Raw genomic sequence first — 27,808 nt, forward strand, 5'->3', positions numbered from 1 at the left:
ATTTTCCAAAACAATTTTTCCATAACAAAAGTTTTCAGAATTTTCATTTGATGGGAAATTTCAAGAATATTTGTTTTCATTCTGACATGGAATGAAAACAAAAAACTTTGAAATGTCAAAATTTCCCACAAAACAGAAATTCCAAGTCTTAACCAGCTCTAGTGAGCAGTTGCCAAAAGAGAATGCTGAAGGGGCTTTCTCCCCCAAACCTGGAGCAGGGGTCTGGGCTGAACAGAACTTACCCAAAACTTGCAAGGAAATAAAAAATAAAGTTTAGATATAGCACAGGCATATAGACCTTCTGTAGTTTTATCCCTGTGCGCTCTGCTTGTTATGAACCTTTGGGTGAATAAATAAATAAATGCTTTGTTTAGAACAGTGGTTTTCAATCTTTTTTCATTTGCAGACCCATTAAAAATTTTGAATGGAGGTACAGACCCCTTTGGAAATCTTAGACATAGTCTGTTGACTCTCAGGGTTTCGCGGACCACAGGTTGAAAACCACTGGCTTAGAAGAAGCTCTTGAGTCAGCTTCTGGTTTTAAATCAGCTTTTTAATCAGCTGCTGGTTACAGGCTCCTGGAGGAAGATGGCTTACAGGTGCCAAACACAGCTGGGTCTGTCCTGTTATCACAGTTGGCAAACAGAGGAGCTGCAGCCCAGAGATCCACTCAGAGTGGTAGGACTGCATGGTTCTACCCAGAAAGAGGTGACAGTAGCGAAACCTGTCACCAAAGAGGTGCACTTGACAGGAACTAAAAAGGGGTCTAAAGCCCAGCTCACCCTGTAACCACCATACTGTGAGAATCTGGGGAGCCAGAACCTCGGTCTGTGGATCCATGAGAAATTGCCACATCCATGCTGCCACCCAACAGGTCTGGCAGAGCAGTGACGGATGGGCTGTGAGCCTTGTGAGGCCCAGCACCACTGGATGTCCTGCCAAGAGAGGCCCTGACTAGAGGAGCCTACCACATTCTCTTATTGGCCCAGGCACACTATTTAAGACGTAGGAAAAACACCTGGAGGCTGTCTGTGCATCAAGGCAGATCACTGACCTGCTGCTTAGATACACCTGGCCTTGTTCCAGCTCTGTCTCAACCTTGACTCCAGGTAACCCAGTTCTGGCCCTTGGCTTGTGTATCCTGGCTCTGACCACTAGACTTGACTGCGCCTGCCCCAATTCCTGACAGACATTAACCAGGACCCATTTACAGAGGCCAGCAACTGGGAATTTAGCATTATAAAGACAGAACACAGTCAGGACTTTCCTTTATTTTTTTTCTGGAGAAGTGCAAATTACAGTAGCCAACCTCAAAAAATCAAAAATCATGAGATTTTTCCCCAAACATTCATGGCATTTTTTTTTAAAATTATATTGTGTTCTATTTTGGGTCTGTCTTTTGAACTTCTCCTGCTCATCCCTAGTGTGTGTGCATGCGTGAGAGACAATTAGTGTTTCTCTCTCTCCCACATTTATTGGGAAAGGAGATTTTTCACCCCCACAGCTGCCCATACCCATCCCTGCAATTAATTCTGCCCCCCAACCTCCAAATCAATCCTGTCCCCACATCAGTTCAGCCGCCCCGACAGCCCCCCCATACATCAGTTCAGCTCCCACCTTCCATTTATTCAGCCTCCCAGCTTTCCAGGATGGTGGGGAGCAGTTCTGGCATTCTTCACCCCCTCTGCCCGTTCCCAGGCCAGGGGATGCAGAAGCAATGGTGCCACCCTTACCTTGTTGCTCACAAAAGAAGAGGGAAAAAGAGTGGATGGAGCCATCTTGAACCACTGGGTTCCGTAGCTCCCTCCTGTTCCCTCCCTTCCTTCCTGTGAGGATAGATTCAGGTTGCTGAGGGGAGGGGAAGGAGGAGAGTGCTCTCTTCCTGCAGCAGCTGGGATTGGCTGCCTGCCCCATTTGCCCACCCGCTGGGGCTAAGCAACCAATCAGAAGAGGTTTGCCACCTGGCAGGGCTCAAATTGGTTAGAAGACTGGAGCTTCTCACATTATTGAGAGACCAGACTCCAGCCCCCATCAAAATCCTGTCACTCATGAAAAAGATCACGAGAGTTGGCAATATTGCAATTATACATAAAGGAAAACCCTACACTTTCTTGAACAAAAATCATCAGAGTGTGAGCAATGCCAGTCATGGGGAAAGTACTGATGAATCTGGCCAGTGATCCTCCTCTAAGAACAATCTATCTCAATTTCTTGCTTCTATGGCACTTTCTGATCGGGATGCATTTTTAGCTTCATGACCTTCAACATACCTAAAGTAAACTGCTGTTATTATACAATACACTTCCTGTCAGCTACACCAATGTTTGTATAACTATAGTTATAGAGAGTTTTTTCATCCTAAATCACTTTAAATTCTGTGGGATGAACATGTGTCAGTCCACACTGTTTTGTATCATTATCAAGCAGAACCCTTCATCAGCATGGAAGCATGTCCTCTGGAATGGTGGTTGAAGCATGAAGGGACATACGAATCTTTGGTGCATCTGGCATGTAAATATCTTGCAACGCCAGCTACAACAGTGCCATGCGAAAGCCTGTTCTCACTTTCAGGTGACATTGTAAACAAGAAGCAGGCAGCATTATCTCCTGCAAATTGTAACGAACCTTGTTTGTCTGAGTGATTGGCTGACCAAGAAGTAGAACTGAGTGGACTTGTGGACTCTAAAGTTTTACATTGTTTTGTTTTTGAATGTATTTTTCGGGGTACATAATTCTACATTTGTAAATTCAACTTTCATGATAGAGAGACTGCATTGCAAAACTGGTATGAAGTGAACTGAAAAATAAATATTTTTTGTTTTTTCAGAGCAAATATTTGTAATCAAAAATATAAAGTGAGCACTGTACACTTTGTATTCTGTGTTGTAATTGAAATTAATATATTTGAAAATGTAGTAAACATCCAAAAATATTTAAAATAAATGGTATTCTATTGTTAACAGCATGATTAATTTTTTTAATCACTTGACAGCCCTAGTTTTAACTATATTTTTTAAAAGAAATTTTTATTTTTGTCTAGTTGACAATCCTGGAAAGGTGGTTGTTCGTATATGTTTCTTGGTGATTTAGACTGCAGTGTTATAATGACTTTAATCTTTTTAAGCCTTATATAATACTGTCAGATAAGCACAAAGTTTTAATAAAAATGTTTCAATTATTTCAGTAATAGATATTAAAACATTACCTTAACATGGACAATTCAAATACATTGCAGTAACTGCCAAGTGGTATCTTTCCTTTATCTAGTGCTACATTACAATAAGTGGAACAGGTACAGAGAAGGCTACTAGGATGATCCGAGGAATGGAAAACTTGTCTTATGAAAGAAGACTCAAGGAGCTTGGCTTGTTTAGCCTAACTAAAAGAAGGTTGAGGGGAGATATGATTGCTCTCTATAAATATATCAGAGGGATATGATTGCTCTCTATAAATATATCCGGAGAGGGAGAGGAATTATTTAAGCTCAGTACCAATGTGGACACAAGAACAATGGATATAAACTGGCCACCAGGAAGTTTAGACTTGAAATTAGATGAAGGTTTCTAACCATCAGAGGAGTGAAGTTTTGGAATAGCCTTCCAAGGGAAGCAGTGGGGGCAAAAGATCTATCTGGCCTTAAGATTAAACTCGATAAGTTTATGGAGGAGATGGTATGATGGGATAACATGATTTTGGTAATTAATTGATCTTTAAATATTCACAGTAAATAGGCCTAATGGCCTGTGATGGGATGTTAGATGGGGTGGGATCTGAGTTACCGAGGAAAGAATTTTCTGTAGTATCTGGCTGGTGAATCTTGCCCATATGCTCAGGGTTTAGCTGATTGCCATATTTGGGGTCTGGAAGGAATTTTCTTCCAGGGCAGATTGGAAGAGGCCCTGGAGGGTTTTTGCCTTCCTCTGTAGCATGGGGCACGGGTCACTTGCTGGAGGATTCTCTGCTCCTTGAAGTCTTTAAATCACGATTTGAGGACTTTAATAGCTCAGACATAGGTGAGAGGTTTTTCACAGGAGTGGGTGGGTGAGATTCTGTGGCCTGCGTTCTGCAGGAGGTCAGACTAGATGATCATAATGGTTCCTTCTGACCTTAGTATCTGTGAATCTATGAATTATTGTGAGCCCATTTCGAAATCTGATAATGCCACATAGCTTCAGGATGCCTTTTTGAGTATATTTGTAATTTATACCAATGAGCTACTTAAATCAGATTACTCATGTAAAACAGCAAAACACACTGGGAAGTAGTCCCTTTTTCCTATAGTTTGCGGAAAAACATAAGGCATTTGGATAAACTGCAAGATTTTTTCCACTGGCCTATGAACAAACCACCCCATAATTGAAGCTGAGGGGATCCAAGATGTGGGCTGCAAGAAGCAAGCATGGAGTTCTCCAGCTCAACAGGAGATCTTGCAGTATTCATGATTCCCTTACTCTAAGGGAACTGCCACATTAAATCAAACCAGTGGTCCATCTAGTTCAGCATCCTGTCACCAAATGAGCCACATGAAGGTAAGAAACCCCTTACTTTCTTATAGGATAGCCTGCCCCCACGGAAAGTTTCTCCCTAATTCTCAATAGATCGAGGTTGCATTAAGGCCTGAAGCAGAGAGGATTATTTCTCTTCCAAAACTCTTGTTCATTTCTAATATTATATAAACTCTGGATATTCTTGTTAACCATACAAAGGTCTAATCCCTTTTTGAATCCTGCTCAGCTCTTGGACTCAATGATATGCACTAGCTCAACCACAAGATACAAACTTGATGCAAAAATTACTGGGTGAAATACAATGGCCTGTATTATTCAGGAGATTAGACTAGATCATCACAACAATCCCGTTTGGCCCTGAAAAAAAAATCTATGACTGTCTTGTGGCAAGGAGTTCCACAGACTAAATATGCATTATATGGAAAGTATTTCCTTTTGAATTTGCCACCTTTCGATTTCACTTACTCTCTCTGTTCTTGTGTTACATGACAGAGTGAATAGCAGTTCCTAAGTTAACTTCTCTATGCCACTTATTTTATACATTTGTATGTCCCCTCTTATTTGCCTTTTCTCTAAGGTAAACAATTCCAATCTTTCTTCATATGAGACTTTTCCCAGGCCCTTAATTATTCTCTGAACCCCCTCTAATTCTGCAAGATCCTCTTCTGAGAGGAGGTGACCAATACTACATACAGTGTTCCAAAAGAGGCCACACTATTCATTTATATAATGGTGCTGTATTTTCTGCATTATTCTCCCTTCCATTTTATAGCCAAGGATAAAAGATATTGGGTATATTTAGGATACAGAGGTGAAACGTAAGTATTAATTAAATATTTTAATATAGGGCATACAGGAATAAGGCCGGTAAGATATTTAGCTTAGCCAAACAGGACTTCAGGCTGAAGAATGGGTTGACATGACTAGCTGACTGATAAATAACCTTGTGCAGTGATGAGATGCCAAAATCTTTACAACCGGTTCCCTCCTCACCCCACGAGGGGGACATGGCCCGCCCCCGCCCCCCAGGACTCCTGCCCCGTCCAACCCCCTGTGTTCCTTGACACACACCCCCGCCCCATCCACCCCTGTCCCCTGACTGCCCCCAGAACCGGGCAGGAGGGTGCCCACCCCGCCCACCCCTAAGAGCCTAGGGACCTGCCGGGGGGCGAGGTGGGGAGTCCTGGTGGTGCTTACCTGGGTCAGCTCCTGGGAACCATCCAGCAGGTCCCTCTGGCTCCTAGGGGCGGGGTAGAGTAGCAAGGGGGAGAGCAGGGGGAGCAGCCGCTCCCCTCACTGATCACATCAAAAGTGGCGCCTTAGGCACCAACTCCCCGGGTGCTCCAGGGCTGGAGCCCCCCCGGGGAAAATTTGGTGGGTGCAGAGCCCTCACCGGCAGCTCCCCGCCCCGCGCCCAGCCCCAGCTCACCTCCACTCCGCCTCCTCCCCTGAATGCGCCACCCCGCCCTGCTTCTCCGCCCCGCCCCGGCTTCCTGCTAATCAGCTGTTCGCGTGGGAGGGCTGAGAAGCAGGCGGTGGCTTCATGCTCAGGCCCAGGGAGGCGGAGGTGAGCTGGGGCGGGGAGCGGTTCCCCTGTGTGCCCCCCAGGTTACCTGCTGCGGCGCGGGCGGCCCTCCTCGCGCCCCCCCGCCCCAGCTTGCCTCCGCTCCGCCTCTGCGGGCCTGAGCGCGAAGCCACCGCTTGCTTCTCAGCCCTCCCCAGCTTCCAGCGTGAACAGCTGATTCGCGGGAAGCCGGGGGGGGGCTGGCGGAGAAGCAGAGCGGGGAGGTGCGTTCAGGGGTGGAGGTGGAGCGGAGGTGAGCTGGGGCCAGGGAGCTGCCGGTGGATGCTCTGCACCCACCAAATTTTCCCGGGGGTGCTCCAGCCCCGGAGCACCCACGGAGTCAGCGCTTAAGGCACCACTTTTGGCCGGTTGTTAAATTTAGAAGCCCTTTTAGAACGGACAACCAGTATTTACCATCCGGATTTTACAGAAGTGATTCTTTTACCTTTTCTTTAATTAAAATTCTTCTTTTAAGAACCTGATTGATTTTTCATTGTTCTTAAGATCCAAGGGTCTGTGTTCACTTGTACAAATTGGTGAGGATTTTTATCAAGCCTTCCCCAGGAAAGGGGGAAGACGTCTCCCTGTGGGCTCTTTCCCTGTTTTGTTTACCACGCTTGGTGGGGGCAGCATACGGTTCAAGGACAAGGCAAAGTTTCTACCTTGAGGAAGTTTTTAACTTAAACTGGTAAGAATAAGCTTAGGGGGTCTTTCATGCAGGTCCCCACATCTGTACCCCGGAGTTCAGAGTGGTGAAGGAACCTTGACACACACTCTCCCTGCTGTTGTATTTCAATGTTTCTGGGATTGTTTCTCTACTTAGTGGATTGGTTAATAAAGGGCCTTTGTGATAAACTGCAATTGTTTCTTGTGTGCTCCTCGGGTCTCTCATTCCAACAACATGGGTAATAATTTTCCTGATGTCGTGACCATCCAGGGGACTGAGCCCTGATCGATCACAGCAGGCTAAGAAATTAATCAATATACCAAGCCAGTAATTACACTTCAATTTCTTATGCATTCTAGCACTGTGTTTGCTTTTTTGACCACTGCTGACATTGAACAGAGGTCCTCATTGAACTGTCTATAATGATGTTCAAGTCTCTTTCCTCACATGATACAGTTAACTTAGAACCCAGAAAGGTGGAGGAGGAGATCAAATTATTCCTTCAATTGTGTATTACTTTGCACCTATCAATATCTAATTTCATCTGTTTTAGTTTTGCGCATTCACTGAGCTTGGTGAAATCCATCTGAAGCTCCTACAATCTTCTCTGGACTTGACTAACTTTTTTAAAGACAAAACTGTAACCTGTCATTCTATTATCTGTTTTACTAGAACAAGTAACCACATCCAGCCCCTCTGTGAAAAGAAGCCTGGCTGAAGATCTATTGTGTATTCTATATGGCTATTGAGAAAAATATTCATGTTAAATATGCAATGTGATGACATATTTGGCCATATACGGGAAACAGATAACAGCAAGGGGAACTGTAACTTAACCTGTGGTGTACAACTTTTCCTACAGGAAACTCACCATAATTAAAGCAAAATAAACACATGACCACATGTAGAGAAATTTGTAAGAGGAAAAAATGGGAAATGCACATATATTAAGGGTCAGAAACTGGACTCAGAGATGGGACCTTATTGAATTATAAGAATAAGCAGACAGTAAAAAGTTTTTTGAGGTATTAAGCACAGAACAAGAAAGCACAAGCTCTCTACTCTGAAAATTGACTAAGAAAGGCACTGTGGGAGTCCCACATTTGCTATCTCACAATGACTTCCAGATCATTATTACCATCAAACATGCTTAAAGGATTTATTCCTCCTCCTCTCAACCACCTATTTGCCAGCCTTGCAAACTCAGTCTGGGAACTGAAAGTCGACCTGGGTTCTTTCCTTCTTGTATGTCACTCCCTGATAATAAAGATTCTGCAGGCCAAATTCTCCCCAGTTAGAAATGAAGTTGCGCAGGTCTGACTCAGGATAGAATCTGCTCCTTCTATTGGAATTTTGTTAACAATCTGACAATGAGCAAGCCAGGACAGCATCCCAGATCGCTTTCTCACAGCTAAGTTGATTCAGCAGGGCTGACAGGAGTAAAGAAAGCAGTAAAGAATTATTTTTGTCCAGAAAGTAAGCATACGTGGCTCTGAATATAAACACAGGAAAAAGAGTTAAATAAATATTTCGTGGTAACTATACTTTTTGGTACAACCAATATCTCAAAAGACAGGATGGTCTGAAGAAGCTGAGGTCCTGGTTTCTATCTCCAAGTTTCTCAATGTTTTTCTTAAAGATTCAGAAGGGATTTAATATCATTTTTATTATTTAATTAATACCAAGCATAAATGCAGATGGGCATGAGCTTCCAATGCCCAATCTGGAAGTTATTCCTATCCACCAACAAGTCAATAGCCATATAACAACAACTGATTCTGCAGGGATATACAGCTCATATAAATAACAGAATGATTTGTATCAATTGCCATTTTTGTTTATTAAATCTATTGGTTTTGTATGTAGCTGAATGGCTTTGGGGAAATTCTGTAATTTCTTGTTAATGGCCTAATGTGCTCCAACTGAAAATGCAGGATGCTCTTCAATAGATTTACAGGAAAAGTAGTAATAAAGCTTAATACAGTACAACCATATCTTTGACACTAAAACAAGGACTTTATGGCATTTCAGAGCTGGGGAGTAATAAAACCAGTTATCTTTCTGGATAGAGTTGGTGCCTTGCCATAGAGATGGACACAAGCCAATGAAATGAGTTCAAGATACTTGAAGAGGACTATCGTTGTTCAGACAGTACTTACAACAAGCTTTTTCCTAATTGCTTCTAGCTTTTCAGTGGCTGCTGCTAGTTCGACATTTGCCTGGGCCAGTGCATGACGTTTTGGCTCCACTTCACAATACACCTCGAGAAAGAGAGAGAGTATAGTTTTATTCGGACAAAAAGTAAGTCTTGAATTCATTCACAAAAACGGCAAATGACACCTGATGAAAGAGCTTCTAAATCTGTACAACGAACCAGTAAGTCACAGGTTGCATACATTTGCTTTACCTTTGTGCATGGTAGTGAAATACATACAAACCTACAATAAATACAAAATTATAGCTATACACATATACAACTTGCTTTCTGGGAGAGGAGTTATCCCTTGTAGTTCTGACAGTAGCTTATTTAAGAATATCTTAAACAGAAATGAACGCTGCCCATTTATCCCAAACTCTTTCCAACTTTTGTTTCCTTAGCACAGAATAAGGGGGGGTTTCAATTTGGGAAAACCAGTCTGCTGTGCAAATCAAATCAATTCACATGTGGAATGATTTTTTTGATCTCAGAATTAAAGGGTAAAGTGTGCATTTAATTTAAATAGTACATTGTAATCAAGTAGATTTTCTAATATTCACAATTAAAGGACATCCAGACATCATACTGCAATGGGCTCACTAGTTTGCATATATACCACTGGCATCTACTGGAGAATCAGAATTGCTCAACTGTGTCTCAGACTGCCTGTCATGTAGACAGCTAGCTGAGATTTTCCTTTAGTTCAAGTGGAAGGGGAATATGTATCTGGAGAAGAAGGATATACGATCTGTCCCCACTGTTGCATCATAATGACAATTACAAACCCCTAATGGCCACAAATTTGTTGTTTAAAAATGAAGTTTTCAAGCCTTAGCACTGTTTTCCATTTCAACCTCCATCTGCATTTAGTCTTGTATCTTCACTGAAAATTATACACTGAACCTCCTGAAATAGTCACAAGCGTCTATCATAGTATCCTTCCAAACCCACCTACTTGTCCAGTCAGAGACCAAATATTTTGATATATAGTACCTCATAGAATTTTACTATGTTGATAACCCAGGCACAGAGACCAGCTGCTGCAAAGGACTTCGTGCGGACCAAATTTGGGTTGAATTCTGGATCTTTCAAGTAATGCTCTTTGACCACTTTCAGACAGTTCTTAGGAATATGCTCCTTATCATAAGTAATTAAAGCTTGTAGAAAGTCATCAACCTGCAAGGAGAAGAGACCTAATGTACCCAATCCATTTACACTGCAGAGAACATTTCAAGATCACAAGTTAACTCCTGCTTTCATGACCTTAAAATATAAAAGCAAAATGGGCACTCTGCATTTAGTTTGCTTTTGGAGATTGCACTGAGTGAATACAAATTTTGGAAAAAAAAAAGGGGGAGTGGCATGAAGCACATCTTCACATGAATCATTCATTTACAGAACCCATCACACCCCCTCAAAAAAATCCAACCACCCGAGTCCCTCTTTGCAATTAATTTGGGAAACTGTCTGATATCGGGTAAAAACATATATACAATCTTCTTCCTCTTATACTTGACTGCTCTCAGTTTTGCAAATAAGTAACTCCCAGTTGATGCTCATGTTGACTTCAGTATGCCACTGAAGCCATGTGGAGACATGATTTATAACAATATGACATCCAGCTCCTTCAATTAAGTCTGTAAGAGAGTGATATTACATTTGACTCAGAACTACCCTTGACTGTAATATTTAATTAACTAGCCCTCCTCTCACCCATCACACATAGCCAACAGATGATTTCCCACTGTCCAGCACCTTTCCCATGAAGACTTTAGCAGCTTTCCAACTTCGGTCTTTGGGCACTTTGCCGTTATAAGCCAGTAATACCATGACTGCAGCAGTAACATTAGTTACTGCAGTTGGTGGGTTGGGGAAGGCTTTCAATTCAGTGAGATTAATCTGTAAAGCAATCACAAAAAAAAAAAATCAGCAGAAAGCTGCCAAACAGAGCTAGCCATCTGCAAAGCGAGAGATGTCTGCAGAGAAATAATGGAATTGCTAGTGCAGCAGAGGTACAGCAGAATCATTCTTAAGAGATTAAGAATGCACAGCTGTACTCTTTGACAACTCTTGGTTGCTTGTGATCCCATTGGTCATCACTTCATATAGTAAGTAGAACTGCAACGATCTGCATGATAGTTACAGGAAGCCATCGCTGTCCTGCAGCTCTAAAATGAACACGCAATGTTCTGTATGGATTCTATATACATACACAATTTTCGACAGCCTAAAGTGCAAACGCCATTTTTTCACACAAATTTCCTGTTGGACTTGAACCCAAATCAACTAATTATCCTTGTTGCAGTCGGTATTATATTTAATATAGATTATTCGATGTGACTTGACTTTATCAGTAGTAAAATAAATCACAGCAAAAAACCCTATACACGTGTACCATATTGTAGTGCTACTACTTTCAATAATAGTAGGTAAAATAATCTATACACATCATACTACTTTGACAGTTTTCTTCTGGGCACATGCACTTCTTCCCTCTGTCCCATATACACAACAGACCCTATGTCATAGTGATGCTTCAAATCAGCCAGAACAACTCAAGAGGTTCAAGGTGCGCCTTCATACTAATTATGCTGCTTCTACAAAATTCCCAGTCTAGGGAGGTGGGGGAACAAGCTCATTCCTGATCTTTCATTGACCAGTACAGCAACAAGACCAATGGGCTGACCCATACATAGCTTATTAAAATCCTTTAAATGAAGTTCCTCACAGCCATTAAACTGCCTGGTTCTTACCTTATTAAGTGTATTTAAAGCTGCTGTAGCAGCCACTAGAGCAGGTTCAGTTTTCAACAAGTCATCTTCACATTCTCTCTGCTTCAGAGATACTTCTGTTTGGATTGCCACTACCTATTCAAACAAAGAATCTTAAGAGTTTAGCCTGAGACCTAATTTTCCATATGCAGTCAGAGCTGCTTAAGCTGCAGACAGATCTTTTTCTTAGTGTCTGGGTATGCAAGCAATTTATAGTAAGTAGTAACCTTTTTTACAATAGGCACCGTCACAAACTGTGTGGCATAGCCTACACTCCTATAGTTACTGTATCATGAGAACCAAAAATCTCCCAACATACAATGATCCCAAGAAAGAGACAATGAGTCAGATCCCCAGCTGTGACTGAGCTCTGCTAAGTTAAAAGCTCCACATGGCAGGTGATTTACAACCCCAGGCAGCCTATTGCAGCCTCCTCTTCCTGCAGACCACTGCATCCAGACAAAGTATAAACCCCATTACATCTGATAAAGAGTTCAGAGAGTGCCACGTTCCTTTCATCCTAGCTGTTCTCTTTGCTGTCCTGAATCATGAAGTTGCTCCCTCTTGCTGTTCTATCCTTTTCTGAGCAGAAACATGGAAGAAGATGGAGGATACCCACTGAATTTCTTTGTGGGAAAAACACATTGATATCAAGAATACAGGCAAAATAGTGAGCAGGCAAATGGCGGAGCTAGAAAATGGCAAAAAAATTGCCACATTTGTGGATTTGTGTGTCTCAGACAGATTTATCTGGCATCTTGACAAAAAAAAAAAAGTTAAGTTATGCAATCATTTGCCCAGTTATTTAATCACAATATACTCTGGGTCAGGGTCATAGCTAAACACTCTGATAGTTTCCATCATAATCTTTTACACTGACAGTTTTATAACTAAATATAAAATAAAAAAAATGTCTGCCAGGCTTAAATTTGGTGAATATGTTTTATTCTTGGAATATATTTTTTTCTTTTAAAATTGGTTTTGATTGTATTAATACAGCAAGTAAGAAAATAGACGTTTAGACTAGTTTGGGATTTTTGTAATTGTGTAATTGAAAAACAGCATGAATTTTAAAAAACAGAAATTTGCCCAGAGCTTCTGGTTTATGACATTGCTTTTGTACTGTGGAAATAAATTAAGCTTTCTGATAACTTAATGGTGTCAGCTTTATTTTAATAATACCCACTAATTAAATAAACATACATTTAAAAAGCCATTTCAGAACAGCTACAAGGCACTTTGTAAAGGAGAACTTGTATACCAGTGGCTAAATTACCACCTACACAGAGCAATTACTCTTATCCTGAAACCACCCTGGAAATACACTGCAAAATTTGTTACCTGATAATTTCCTTTCTGGATATGGCCTCTTTGCCATTCAAAGACATTTGGATTGCTATTTGCTTTCTGCAAATATCATAGGCAGCTCAGACTTGTCCATGAGGCTCCACACCTTGACCACACTCCTCCTGCTCTCATTCCAGAAGCGTATAATAAATGTGACTGAATAAAGTGCTACTGTTACAAAGTTTTATTTTTAATCTACTAGTACAAATTTAGTGTTTCATTACAATTGTGGAAGCACTCATCTGGAGTGAAAGTGGAAGGGACATGGCTCTTTCTTAGAGCCTCATGGACAAGTATGAGCAGCCTACAACATCTGTAGAATGAGGAAACTAAAAACAGTATAATTAAGTTATTTAGGTACCATGGCTTGGAGCACTTTCCACTCAAGGAATTTTCCTTCTGTAGAGGAATGAAGGTCAACCCAACAGCACTCTGTAAAAACAGTGCTGTTGGGAGTGACTACATAGCAGCTTTACACAATTTCAATTCAATTCAGTGAGATTTTATTGGCATGACAACTCACATAAATATTACCAAAGGAGGAGAGGCAGGAACAGACAGATCCTCCTCAATGGTTGACTCCCTTTTTGCCCCGGATGCTGCCATGAAGAATGTTGAATGGGCACTGATCCCCTTGGGCTTGGTTTGATGTCTGGCTATGGAGGAGCTTTCAGGCCCAGACATTTAGGGCAAAAGAAATGAACAGATAGGAAAACTGATTTGTTCTGCTAAGGTAAAATTGAACAGCTCTTTCATACAAGTGTAGAGGCTTTGGGAAAAACAAAGGAAGAACAATTTTCTGTGATGTATGGAAAGAAGAGTTTATCTTGGTAACAATCAATTCAGTGGTAGGAAAAATGACTGTTGTTATGGAAGATGTAGTAGTAAGAGCAGAGGCTTCAGACTTTTCTGATCTGATTGTGATCAAGAAGCAGGTCTGCATGGAAATGAAATGCAGGGACTTAGATGCCATCAGTTTGAATGGGTCAGGAGAGCCTACAGAATTGTGGCAAGATCCCAGGTAGGGAAGGCAGGTCTGACTGCTAGTTTTGGTAGACATGCTCCCCTAAAGAGCCTGAATACCACTGGGTGATTTACCAGAGACATGGAAAAGCCTGTGTTAATAACACTATGTAGTGCTGAGACATGAGATAGAATGGTAGGAGGTCTTGGGCCCAAGTTTAGGTCATCTTGCAAGACATCTAGAAGAGCTAGGATGACTAGTTTCCTGGAATTTCTAGCCTGGTATCAGTAGAATTTTGTCCAAACTCTTGTGTAGGCTAAGAGGGTGGAAGGCCTGTGGGATGCTAAGATAGTCTATTATTGTGGAAGAGTAACCCATCTAGGTTAGCCAAGCTGTCATGTTCCAAAATCAGGACCTGGCTCAAGGACAGAAGGTCCTGTCAGGTGAGAGACTGAGTAGAAACAGTTCTCACTACCATGGCCTTCTTCCATAATTTCCTCTTTTTTCTCCTTCTGAGTGACTCTTCCTAGCAGAAGGGCAAGGAAAGCACAGAACCAAAACAGATCTGAGTCAGAGTGTCCAATCCCAGTGAGGAGTGGTGGTCTTTTCAGGTGAATAAGAGTTTCACCTTTGCATTTTGATTGTATGCAAATAGATCTCCCTGGAGATAGCCTGCGGTACTGGAAATCAACTGAAATAGTTCTAGGTTCAGGGAGCATTCCATGTAGTCTCTCTGCTGATAGCTTAGACAGCCCGCTTTTGTGTTCAGTGTCCCACTTATGTAAACCACTCTGATGCAGCTAGGGGTGGCCTTCTGCCCAGGAGACAGTCTGGCCCACTTCAGCAAATACGTTTGAGTTTCCTGTCCCCACCTCACAATGTATAGGAATCGGGTACTATCCCTTTAAATAAGTTAAAAGAAAAGGAGTACTTGTGGCACCTTAGAGACTAACCAATTTATTTGAGCATAAGCTTTCGTGAGCTAGAGCTCACTTCATCAGATGCATAAAGTGGAAAATGCAGTGAGGATGTTTTATACACACAGACCACGAAAAAATGGGTGTTTATCACTTCAAAAGGTTTTCTCTCCCCCCACCCCACTCTCCTGCTGGTAATAGCTTATCTAAAGTGATCACTCTCCTTACAATGTGTATGATAATCAAGGTGGGCCATTTCCAGCACAAATCCAGGGTTTAACAAGAACGTCTGAGGAATGGGGGGGGGGGGTTGGAAAAAACAAGGGGAAATAGGCTTGAATAGAGACTGGGAGTGGTTAAGTCATTATGCAAGGTAACCTAAGTTAATTGTATCCAATTTGCAAATGAATTCCAATTCAGCAGTCTCTCACTGGAGTCTGGTTTTGAAGTTTTTCTGTTGTAATATCGCAACTTTCATGTCTGTAACCGCGTGACCAGAGAGATTGAAGTGTTCTCCGACTGGTTTATGAATGTTATAATTCTTGACATCTGATTTGTGTCCATTTATTCTTTTATGTAGAGACTGTCCAGTCTGACCAATGTACATGGCAGAGGGGCATTGCTTGCACATGATGGCATATATCACATTGGTAGATGTGCAGGTGAACGAGCCTCTGATAGTGTGGCTGATGTGATTAGGCCCTGTGATGGTGTCCCCTGAATAGATATGTGGGCACAGTTGGCAACGGGCTTTGTTGCAAGGATAGGTTCCTGGGTTAGTGGTTCTGTTGTGTGGTGTGTGGTTGCTGGTGAGTATTTGCTTCAGGTTGGGGGGCTGTCTGTAGGCAAGGACTGGCCTGTCTCCCAAGATTTGTGAGAGTGATGGGTCGTCCTTCAGGATAGGTTGTAGATCCTTGATAATGCGTTGGAGAGGTTTTAGTTGGGGGCTGAAGGTGACGGCTAGTGGCGTTCTGTTATTTTCTTTGTTAGGCCTGTCCTGTAGTAGGTGACTTCTGGGTACTCTTCTGGCTCTGTCAATCTGTTTCTTCACTTCAGCAGGTGGGTATTGTAGTTGTAAGAATGCTTGATAGAGATCTTGTAGGTGTTTCGTCTCTGTCTGAGGGGTTGGAGCAAATGCGGTTGTATCGTAGAGCTTGGCTGTAGACAATGGACCGTGTGGTGTGGTCTGGGTGAAAGCTGGAGGCATGTAGGTAGGAATAGAGGTCACTAGGTTTCCAGTATAGGGTGGTGTTTATGTGACCATCGCTTATTAGCACCGTAGTGTCCAGGAAGTGGATCTCTTGTGTGTACTGGTCCAGGCTGAGGTTGATGGTGGGATGGAAATTGTCGAAATCATGGTGGAATTCCTCAAGGGCTTCTTTTCCATGGGTCCAGATGATGAAGATGTCATCAGTATAGCGCAAGTAGAGTAGGGGTATTAGGGGACGAGAGCTGAGGAAGCGTTGTTCTAAGTCAGCCATAAAAATTTTGGCATACTGTGGGGCCATGCAGGTACCCATAGCAGTGCCGCTGATTTGAAGGTATACATTGTCCCCAAATGTGAAACAGTTATGGGTGAGGACAAAGTCACAAAGTTCAGCCACCAGGTTTGCCGTGAGACATTATCGGGGATAGTGTTCCTGACGGCTTGTAGTCCATCTTTGTGTGGAATGTTGGTGTAGAGGGCTTCTACATCCATAGTGGCCAGGATGGTATTTTCAGGAAGATCACCGATGGATTGTAGTTTCCTCACTTTCAGCTCCTAGTGCCTCTTGCTCCCAGCTCCTCAGACGCACGCCACAAACTGAAGTGAGGTCCTTTTTAAACTCAGGTGCCCTGATTAGCCAGCCTGCCCTAATTGATTCTAGCAGCTTCTTAATTGGCTCCAGGTGTCCTAATTAGCCTGCCTGAATTTGTTCCAGGAAGTTCCTTCTTGTTCTGGAACTGCCCCTGTTACCTTACCCAGGGAAAATGGACCTGCTTAATCTGGGACTAATATATCTGCCTTCTAACACTCTCGCCATCATGGGTCACATGCACACTTCGGGGAAGGGCCTGTCCCAGTCAGTGTGCCCACATGGTTAAAACTTACTTCTGATGACGTAAAGGAACAGATCTGCAAACTGGCTAAGAAAGGTCTGACTCCCTCACAGATCGGTGTAATCCTAAGGGATTCTCATGGTGTTGCCCAAGTTCGTTTTGTCACTGGCAACAAAATTTTAAGGATCCTTAAGTCCAAGAGACTTGCCCCAGACCTTCCAGAGGATCTGTACCACTTGATCAAGAAAGCTGTTGCTGTCCACAAACATCTTGAGAGAAACAGAAAGGAGAAAAGGAGTACTTGTGGCACCTTAGAGACTAACAAATTTATTTGAGCATAAGCTTTCGTGAGCTACAGCATCCGAGGAAGTGAGCTGTAGCTCACGAAAGCTTATGCTCAAATAAATTTGTGAGTCTCGAAGGTGCCATAAGTACTCCTTTTCTTTTTGTGGATACAGACTAACACGGCTGCTACTCAGAAGGATAAAGATGCCAGATGTCGTCTGCTTCTGACTGAGAGCAGAATTCACAGGCTGGCTCGTTACTACAAGATCAAGAGAGTACTCCCACCCAAGTGGAAGTACGAGTCATCCACTACCTCTGCTCTGGTCGCATAAGAGTTCACTCTTCTTTTTGCTGAAAGAATAAAGTCACATTAAAGACCAAAAAAACAACACTCTTCCGTAGCCATCTGGCCTGACCCCGTCACAGTATCTAGAGAAGTCTTGTGCATTTGTATATAGTTAGTAAATACCATTATTTGGAATCCAGTTGTGCCCATGTGGTTTCCCCATATTCTCTCTGTTGTGTAGAGAATAAGGACAACACTCCTTGCCTGTTTATATATAGGAGAGTCATCGAATTGTTGTGCTCCTTTCTCAGGGGATCCTAGAAATCCCAAAGAGCCAGCCTGAATGGTTCTTGATCAGTGAGGATGGTCTGATTTATATAGTCCCAAGAACCTTGCAGAGCAGTGATGAGCTGCCAAAATCTTAACAACTGGTTCCCTATAAAAAGTTCTGATTTAAGGAATGTGCCCCAGTATGTATTTTTGTACCAACAGGGTTACCATACGTCCGTATTTTCCCGGGAGGAATTTTTAAGATTTAAAAATTCCTCCCGGACGGCGATTTAAGAACCAAAAAGCCTGACCTGTCCGCGAAAATATGGATGTATGTTAACCCTGCCTAAAGTTCTTTTTTAAAAAGATGGGCCTGAATTAGAAATGAGCTCCGTTTCACATGTGTGGGTCTCTGCCACTCCCTGGGGGTGTGCTAGGGTGACCAGATGTCCCGATTTTATAGGGACAGTCCTGATTTTGGGGTCTTTTTCTTATATAGGCTCCTATTACCCCCCACCCCCTGTCCTGATTTTTGTGCACATGTGTGGGTCCCAGCTGCTCCCTGCCCCCCTCATTGAAGCAGGTGTGCAGGGTTGCTGCCCTGGGAACTGCAGGGCACCAGTGGACGTGGGGCCAACTGCAGACAGGGGCGTGGGGCAGGGCTAGCTGGAGGCAGGGGGTGCAGGGCTGGCTGCGGGCAGGGCAGGGGGTGCGGCAGGGGCTGGTGCAGGCAGGGCAGAGGGTGCGGGGATGGCTGGAGACAGGGGCCAGCTGCAGGCAGGACAGGGGGTGCGTGCGGCAGGGGCTGGCTGCAGGCAGGGGGTGCAGGGCTGGCTGGAGACAGGGCAGGGGGTGCGTGGGTGCTGGAGACAGGGGCTGGTGCAGGCAGGGCAGGGGGTGGCTGGAGACAGGGGCTGGTGCAGGCAGGGCGGGGGGTGGCTGGAGACAGGGGCTGGTGCAGGCAGGGCGGGGGGTGGCTGGAGACAGGGGCTGGCTGCGGGCAGGATGGTGGGTATTCACGGGGAGAGCAGCAGGACGCAGCCCAGGCCCAGCAGAGCAGCCGGGGACCCACCAGGCAGCATCGGGAGCCTCAGGGCCAGGGGAGCAGCAGCAGCAGCAACAGGGCTCATGCCCAGGGCCAGGCGGCAGCCCACATGGCTCCCGCAGCGCAGCGCCCCCGGCGGCCGGAGCAGGAATTACATCACTTCCCGGCTGGAGCCCATCGAAGCCTCAGTGCCTCCTGCAGGGAAGCGGGTTAACAACCGGTTCTAAAACTGCTTCAAAATTTAACAACCGGTTCACGCGAACCGATGCGAACCGGCTCCAGCTCACCACTGTTGCAAAGGTTTCTCTGGAAGAGTCTTGGCTGGTGCTGGATAAGGCCAGAGGTCTTAAATATGAGTCCCTTTTCCTGGCCAAGTGAGGGCCCCTGGGCTGCGAGTGATTGTGGGAGAGCTCCTAGTCTTTGACTCATGATACAGTCTCCTTAGAGGTGGGAGCATCTCATGGCCTATTTACTCAGTTTGATCAGCTCTGCCATGTGGAAGAAGAGGAGAAAAGAGGGAGGGCACTGATTAGGGGAAAGGATCTTTGAAAAACGGTCATTCCCTCAACGAAGGATAGATTGGGGGCAGGTTGAAAAGGCTAATTTTGCTCACTGCTACCCCCTAAAATTGGGGATTTAAAACTGGGGTAGTGATAGATAACTGAGGAGTGCTGAACTTCTGCTCAGTTTGCATGGTGGAAAGTGGAGAGTTTGGAAATAGGATAGGAGAAGCCTGGCCATACTGTGACACAAAAACACCATGGGTGCCAACTGGCACAGGGTTCACTGTAACTCCTGTCTCAGTCCTGACAAACTCACTATACCTAATACATTGCTTTCATGGTATTTATCCATAAAAGGTAGCATGTGAGGTCTCTACTGAAAGTGTGTAACTTATTGATACCCATAACCATTGTGAGATGTGGGTGATATTTAAGGAGTAATGTAACTATATGGAAAATTATGCTTTTATGGTCTTGGAGTGAAAATGAGTCACCAGAGAAAAAGTGTATGTCTCGGTGGAGGCCCAGTCAAGTTGGAGGGTGTTGTCACCCTGCACAGGCTAGCCTAATATGTAATATGTTGCTCTATTGTCAGCCATTGCAACAACCCAAAGAAGTCAATGGAAAACCATCAAAGGTAAACTATAAACATTGAAACCATCTGGAAGTGGAAAGGAAGGATATGACAGCAAGGGGGTCACCCTGTCTGTGAATAAAGGCAACAGACTGATTCAACATATCAACAGGATGGAGAAAGATACTCTGGATTCATTCTCCGAGGAGCAGAAATGCTTCATGAAAGATTGGATCCTGGCTCCTTGGGGCTAGTGATTGCTACAAAAGACAACTTTGGGTGTGAGAATCTGCTTTATTAGCTAGGAAAGGTAACTGTTAATAAGTGTAGGCCCTAGCTCCTGTTTTATGGTTTTGTTTTGTATGTAACCATTTGTTCCCCCGGGTTTCTAGTTAAATCTCTTTTTTTCTTACATAAATGTCTCTTTGATTTATTATAACTGAACTCAAATGCTGCATATGATGCAGGAGCAGTGTTCTAAGGCAAAACTAGAGTACACCATTCCTTTAGAAATGGAGGATCTGGGATTTCTGTGGGTATCCAGTGATCAGGGGCTGCACATCACAGGGGGACACTTTGAAGGGACTTAGGGGCTGGAGTGCAGCTATTTTCAACTGGCAGGACTGGTGTAGCTTAGAAGAGAGTGTTTGAGCACCTGACAGGCTGATTGTGTCAGGGAGTTAACACCCAGCTGGCACAGGCCAGGCTTCCTTGCACCGCAGGCAGGTGGCAACAAGGTGACTCACAGTCCTGAGTGCCCCGAGGAGCATCACATCTACCCCAGAGCAAAGAACAAATTTCAGAAACAAATATGACCATCAAAAATAGCCTAGGCCACCAGTAATTTTCCCTTCTAGATGCTGTCAGACAGTCACTTGCACAAGTACCACCTCAGTGTCTCCCCAGTGACCACAGAACTCCTGCTCGACTATCAGACACCTAATATGTGAGTTGAATTATTTGAAGCCTGGCCGATAAGAGGTCTGTCTGGGCTCCCTACAAGCTCAGGGTTACTCCACCAGTCTTACTTCATCCAAGTCTGAACTTGTCAGATTCTTCCACACTAGGCTATTCTGATCCCTCAAAATACATTGCAAGCTTCTTGGAGAATGGTGTAGGTGAGTTGTTGGCTGGGAATCCTGGTTTAGCTGGGGCTCTTTGGTGCAGCTAGCTCTTAGAATTTCAGCAGGCCCTATCGTTCCTTGGGAGTAGCAGAGGGATATTCCAAGTTACCCGTGATATCAGAATTCCCCTGCTCTCCAGCAGCACACCAGATCTCCTCACTCTCTTAGCTCCCACACCAGCTGCTGCAGCAGTGGAGATCCTGCCTCCACTGCTCAGTCTCTAAGGGCAGGTCTACACTACAGCCGGGATCGACGCTCCGAGATTGATCCACTGGCAGTTGATTTAGCGGATCTAGTAAAGTTGACCCCTGTACTCTACCCCCAACTAGAAGAGTAATGTAAGACAACGGGAGATTTTCTCCCACTGACCCCCCACAGTGTAGACCCTGGGGTAACTCGATGTAAGGTACATCAACTGCAGCTACGTTATTCGTGTAGCTGGAGTTGTGTAGCGTAGGTCGACTTATCGTGGTAGCGTAGACATAGCCTAACCCTCTGCAGTGGCTACTTCTCCTCTGAACAGGGAGTGGGTGAATCATTCTCCAGTGTCTCCCTGTGCTCCTAATGCTGCTCTTTCCTGGCTCAGTAGGGGAGCAAGCTGCTTGGCTCCTTACAGTGACTGAACCTCATGGTGGAGGAACAAGTTGCCCAACCTCTGCTTATCTTCCTGCTGTTGCTGCTACCTGCAGGGGGAAGGTGTTTACCACAGCCCCCACTCTTCCCATCCCCAGCCTTCACCAGCTGGGCAGTGCCTACAGGCTTCTCTCCCAGAAGTCTCTGTGTAGCTGGGCAGCACAGCTTCTCTCTCTCTAGCTGTCAGGTTGTCCCATTTTATGTCTTGACTACTATATAGGTGAGACTTCTCTTGTTCTGACACTTACTGATGGTCTCCGCTGCCATTCACATATCCAGGGATTCTAAGGAGACCCCATGAGTAACCTGACACAATGCAATGGTCTCCCCTAGTATTTGCACTGGTTTAATTTCAGGTGGGAATTTAAACAGATATGGTTAAATCAATGCAGTTTCCTTATGGGCACTCTTATTTTTGTTTAAGATAGACTTCAGCCAAACTATTAGGAACAGGCTTAAGCTAAACCAAATTAAGCCACTCTTAAAACTGAAATAAGAGCATCCACACATCCTTGTGCAATGGTTTCACTATATCAGTTTAAAAACCGATTTGGGTTATATCAGTACAAATTTCTCACGTAGACAAGACCTTAGTAGAGAATTTCTGTATGGGGAAAAATTAGTGGGTGCTCTGCATCCACTGGCAGCCAAGCTCCCCTCCCCGTGCCCCCCACCCCATCTCACCTCCTCCTCCGCCTCCTCCCCTGAGCACACCGCATCCCTGCTCCTCCACCTACCTCGCAGCACTTGCCACTGCCAAACAGCTGTTTGGCGGCATAGCAAGCTCCGGGAGGGAGGGGGAGGAGCTGGAACATGGCATGCTCATGGGAGGAGGCGGGGCTGGGGCAGGGATTTGGCGAAGGAGTTGGAATGGGGGCGGGGCAGGGAGGGGGCAGAGTTGGGGCAGGTATTTTGGGGAAGGGGGTGGAATGGGGATGCGGCAGGAGGCACGGGGGGTCGAGCACCCACAGGCACGAGCAGAAGTTGGTGTCTATGCTTACAATTACATATTTGGGAAATTATTGTACTTATTTTGTAAGGATATGCTGCCTGGGGCTGAAGTCAGTTGTATGTAGTTTGGTCTTTATCCTTGTACCTCACAACTCATGTGAAATAGCTTCTCATGCACACATTTCCTGTTAGACTTTATTCAAGCAAGACCTAATTATGGAGAAAGCAAAATATTACAGTGATTGGGATATTAATATTTGGATAGCCACTACAGTGCATTGGCAGTAAAAAGTCTCCATAAGAACTTTTACTATGAATAGGTAATGTCCTAACTACAGTAGTAGTTTGTACAATAATCTGGGCTGGCAGCCGTGTGTGTGTGTATTTGTAATACATCTAGGAAACCGAAGAAAACAATAAACTAAGAATAAACTCGGATTAAGTGACACATTGCTAAACCAGGAAACTCAAAGTGAAGCTTAACAGTCCCTCCTGCCTTTCCCCACCTCCAAAACAACATGAGTTCAGGACTGAGTTCGTGGGAGTTATAGGTTGAATTTCCCAGCATTCGTTGGTTTGCATCACTGACATAGCATACTTTAAAATTAAGTACTAGTTTTCAGATCTTCCTTGGTTCACACTTTCTCTCTATGTGCTGCAAGCCTGCCAGCCTAAGCTACTGGGAAAAAATTATATTATTATACATGGGAAAAAATACAAATTCTGTTTTAGACAAGCTGCAATTATATGTGAAGGTACAAGTCAGCAGATCAGTCCAACAGCTGTGGTAAGACAAGTTGGGTGAGGGAATATCTTTTATTGGACCAGCTTCTGTTCATGAGAGAGACAAGCTTTTGAGGTGCACAGAGCTCTTCAATAAATTGGTCCAATAAAAGATATTACCCCATCCACTTTGTCTCTCTAATATCCTGGGACCAACATGACTACAACAACGTTGCATACAACATATGTAACACCATTTCAAAATGGTAAGAACATGTACCAACTGAACTCGCCTGCATCATAAACAGTACCATGCAGTGGTTCAAATATGATGTAGTCCTTTCCATTAAACAGAATAGACAATTAAAATATCACACAAGCTGATGCTTTAGTTTTATTTCCATTTTCTGATTTCCCTAATTTTCTCTTCCTTGTTCTTGTTTATTGTGTTATTACTCTTTGCTTCTTGGTGGCTGGAGAAAGTTAAGAAGCTATATTGATTTTTAAGAAAAAAGTAATGGGATGGGAGACAGAAGGGTGATTTCAATCAGTCCACTCCTCCAAGTGGAGATCAGTATTAAAAACCTATCTCCAACATTTTAGTAGTCCAGTTCAGGGCGGAAGTTCCTACAGATAAGAGCTCCTGAGCAATAGCTGAATTGCTGGGGAAGCTGGAAATAAAAGGTACAATCACATGTAAAAAGTAGTTGGACTAGTGAACATGATGATCCAAGTGCAGCACACAAAGAAAAAACATTGTTTCAGTTGGAGGGGGCAGTCAGAGTGGTTCCAGCTTCACTCCCTATGCTTACCCAATGTAATTCTAGCATCCACAATACCTATACTACACTGTACTAGTGTGACAGTGTGGTTTTCTGCTTCGAAGGGGGCAGGTTCCTTATTAGAAAGCAAGACATATCACAATGTATTTACCGCTGTACAGCTACTCTGGGTGATGTCAACCTACCACATCAAAGAGTGACTGCAGCTGCCCACAGAGTAGCTGCAGTGCTACTGCCATTGTTTACAAGCTCAAAAGAAGTGATACCTATCAGCAGACTCTCTTGACTCCTGTACAAGCTCCAGCTTACACCATGGGTCTGGTCCCATCCAGACTCGTCCTTCCTCTCTGGATGATTCTGATGTGATCTGACCACCCCATCCCTCCCCTCTCCCCTATAGGCAGGGCATCTCTAAAGGCCTCTAGTAAAGGCATCTAGTAAATGCTTTAAAACTTGCAAAATCCCTACACCATTAGCTTCTGGTGATATTCTGTACTAGTAGCACCCTGGAACCTCCATATTCACCTTGGTGATATGTTTATATGTTTTGTACAAAATATACCTTCTGAGGTATCATTTTAAAAGTCTTGATCTGTTGAACATAAATATCCCAGGTTTCAGAGTAGCAGCCGTGTTAGTCTGTATTTGCAAAAAGAAAAGGAGGACTTGTGGCACCTTAGAGACTAACCAATTTATTTAAGCATAAGCTTTCGTGAGCTACAGCTCACTTCATCGGATATCCCATTGGATTGTATGTACAGCCATTGTATGAGCAGTGCTGTTACTGGAATATGTTGTCAGGCTGGGAACACCCAAAACCAACCTTTCAGTTACAACAAAGGAGAAGCCATCAGTAGCCATACAGTGTTAATAGCTCATCAACACCTATAAAGAAAAGAATCCACCATCCCAGAGACGCCTTAGAGAAATCATGTACGAAATAGAGACCGCTTGACCAATGGGAAGTGCCTGATCCCATCAAAACAGCAAGGATCTTTCCAGCAAGCTGGAAGAAAATTAAAAAAAAAAAAAAAAAAAAAAGAGGGGAAATGACATCATCTCTTGGTCTCTCTTCGCCCCTCCCCATGTCAACAGCTGGAAGCTCATCTGGAAGACAAAGGCTTTGAACTGGGGAAGTCTGGTCCCAGGCTAGAAAGAGAGTCCAGTCTGTGTATAGAGGAACTGTAACCTGGTTGTATCATCTGTCAGGGTGAGAAAAGCTGTTTGATTCAACTCTTGCTTAGACTAAAAGTTTAGGATTAAGGTAACTATCTCTGACCTTTATGCCTACCATTTAAAATCCTTAAAATCTATCTTTCTATAGTTAATAAACTCATTTTGATGTTTTATCTTTACCAGTGGAGTTGTCTAAAGTGCTTGGGAAATCTGCTCAGGTTACAAAGGCTAGTGCATGTCCACTTTTCCACAAAGAAGTGGCAAACTAGGCAATGAACTTGCACTGGCGAGGGTTCTGACCCAGTGCAAGATGGTACAGTTCTGGGATGCAAGGGTGGGGAGCTGGAAGGAATTGGCTGGAGCCTCCCTATTGATAGTTCATGAGTGGCCGGGAGATCATGTATCACAGGTATGTCCCTGCCTGTGGATGTCTGTGTAAGTTCAGTGCTTATTAGATGTTTGTAGCTTGGCATCAGCATCAAAATGTGAGGGATACTTCAGGTTGGTGGGTTTAGAGAGGCTCAGCAGTTCCACAGGCCAGGCTGCACACTGGGAACCCTGTCACACTTCCCTACTCTAAAGGTTTTAAACTAAAGTAATTAAAATAAGCGTGATTAATTGCCAACATTCCATGGTTTGAAAAATATTTATAAACTGCTTGAATTCTCATTTGCTGATCACTTTTTATAAAAAATTTCAGGTGCAGATTAGTCTTTATAGACCATCTTCAGCTTTTTAAAATATCTTGGGATTAGTGTCACACACACACACACACACACAGATAACTTCATCCCAATTAAAACGTTTTAGCAGAGCAATAAGACAACTAAAGGGAATGTTGCAATTGTTATAGGCAGGAGGCTTTGCCTGAGCCTGAAAAAATGGCCTGGGATATCTAATTGTGTTGTACCTAATTGCTTAATGAAGTAATTTGAATTGTGACAAGGACATTCCTCAATCCTAAATCTATTGGAAACATGCAGAACAGATGCAATAAGAAGTCCACTGAAAGGTGGTTGAAAAAAATGGGGAGCTTTTCCTGAGCAATCCAATCTGTGCAAGTTTAGTGGCGCTACTTTGATTTTAACATGTACGGCAAATCTTTTAAATTCTTGTATAAAACGGGATTTGCCAAGGCTAATGTCCATAATTAGCATAAAATGGAAAGATATAAGTAGAAACTGGAGCAGACCCTTATTGTATCAGTGGCAAAACAAAAAACCACCATCTTTAACGAAAGCAGAATGAGGCTCAAAAAGTTGCATTAAAACAATAAAAGCATCCCTAATAGTAACCCTTGTAGCAAGTCAACAGCTATGGGATGAAGGATAGCCACAAGAAAAGGTGAAAGTTTTGACAGCCCTACAGACAGCATAGTATGACTGTGACTGTTCTCAACTCAGTTTACAAAATTTGTTGTGACTTGAGTTACCTGTCCCTACACCAAAACAGTTTAATTGCTATTCTGAAACATTAGGAAAGTCGTCTCTCTGATGTCGGTAATGGAGACAACACACAGAAGTTTTCACAGCAAACTGCCGAGCTTGCAGAAGTCCATTAGGCCACAGGGTAGGAGGGACTTCAACAGATCAATAGCTATGATAACAAAGGTATAGTCACTGTATTTTTAGTGCAAAAATAGGATGCTTCATTTAGTGGTTTACACGTTTCGGTTCAGGATAAAACCCTGAATCTGAGTCTAGTTACTTTGTCTTTTTAATAATAAAATTGATAGATAATTCCATATGCTGAGTAGAGCAGAGAAAAAGGATGAAGATTCGAAACTGCTTACACATAGGGCAACCCTATTTCCCAGAAGGAAAACAGGACACTGCACGGGACTAGCCTGAGCACCCCCCGACCCTGATGCATGAGGCAGGCATGAGCTGCTTGCCCAACACCTCCCCCTTCCCGTCTGGGGCTGGCCCAAGCTGCTTGCTGGAGCACCCCGGCCACGCGAGGCTGGCATCACTGCTTGCCCAAGCTCCCCTCCCCACTCAAGCCTGGTGTCACTGCTCGCTCAAGCTCTGCCTGCCCTGCGTCCCACCCCCACCCCTGCACGAGGCTGGGGCTGGTGTCGCTGCTTGCTCGAGCTCTGCCTGCTCCCCATCCAAGCTCTGCATGGGGCTGGCATTGCTGCTCACACTTTTTTGACAAAGGTGGGTCTTTCTCCCGTTTGCTCTTGCAAATTTGATCAGTTGGCAAGAGCAAACAGGAAAAATACCCCACTTTTCCCAAAAAAGTCGGGATGGCTGGGACAGGGCTTATAAAAAAAGACTGTCCTGGCCAAAACAGGACATGTGGTCACCCTACTTATACATCCCATGGAAGGATTTTAGGATTCAAAATTTGGAAATAAATGTAAGGCAATGGAATGGACTTTGATATCAATTGAGTTGTTCAATTTAATTAAAACCACAAAGCCTTTAGAAACCTAAAGTTCTCAGAGAAGACTCTGTGACCATTACTGTATTACAGATA

General features: G+C 43.8%; 1 protein-coding gene and 1 pseudogene across 1 annotated transcript in view; one reads left to right on the forward strand and one right to left on the reverse strand.

Annotated features, from left to right (window-relative positions):
• DNAH11 (dynein axonemal heavy chain 11) overlaps positions 1 to 27,808 on the reverse strand; it is a 276,304-nt gene that overhangs the window by 69,657 nt on the left and 178,839 nt on the right. Inside the window, 4 exon segments of the mRNA XM_074945797.1 lie at positions 8,899 to 9,000; positions 9,930 to 10,112; positions 10,692 to 10,835; positions 11,690 to 11,803. Of these exon segments, the coding sequence (XP_074801898.1) occupies positions 8,899 to 9,000; positions 9,930 to 10,112; positions 10,692 to 10,835; positions 11,690 to 11,803 (543 nt within the window).
• Positions 16,961 to 17,592, forward strand: LOC141983084 (small ribosomal subunit protein uS15-like; annotated as a pseudogene).

Source organism: Natator depressus, chromosome 2 (assembly GCF_965152275.1).
Source record: "Natator depressus isolate rNatDep1 chromosome 2, rNatDep2.hap1, whole genome shotgun sequence".
NCBI classification, from domain to species: Eukaryota; Metazoa; Chordata; order Testudines; family Cheloniidae; genus Natator; species Natator depressus.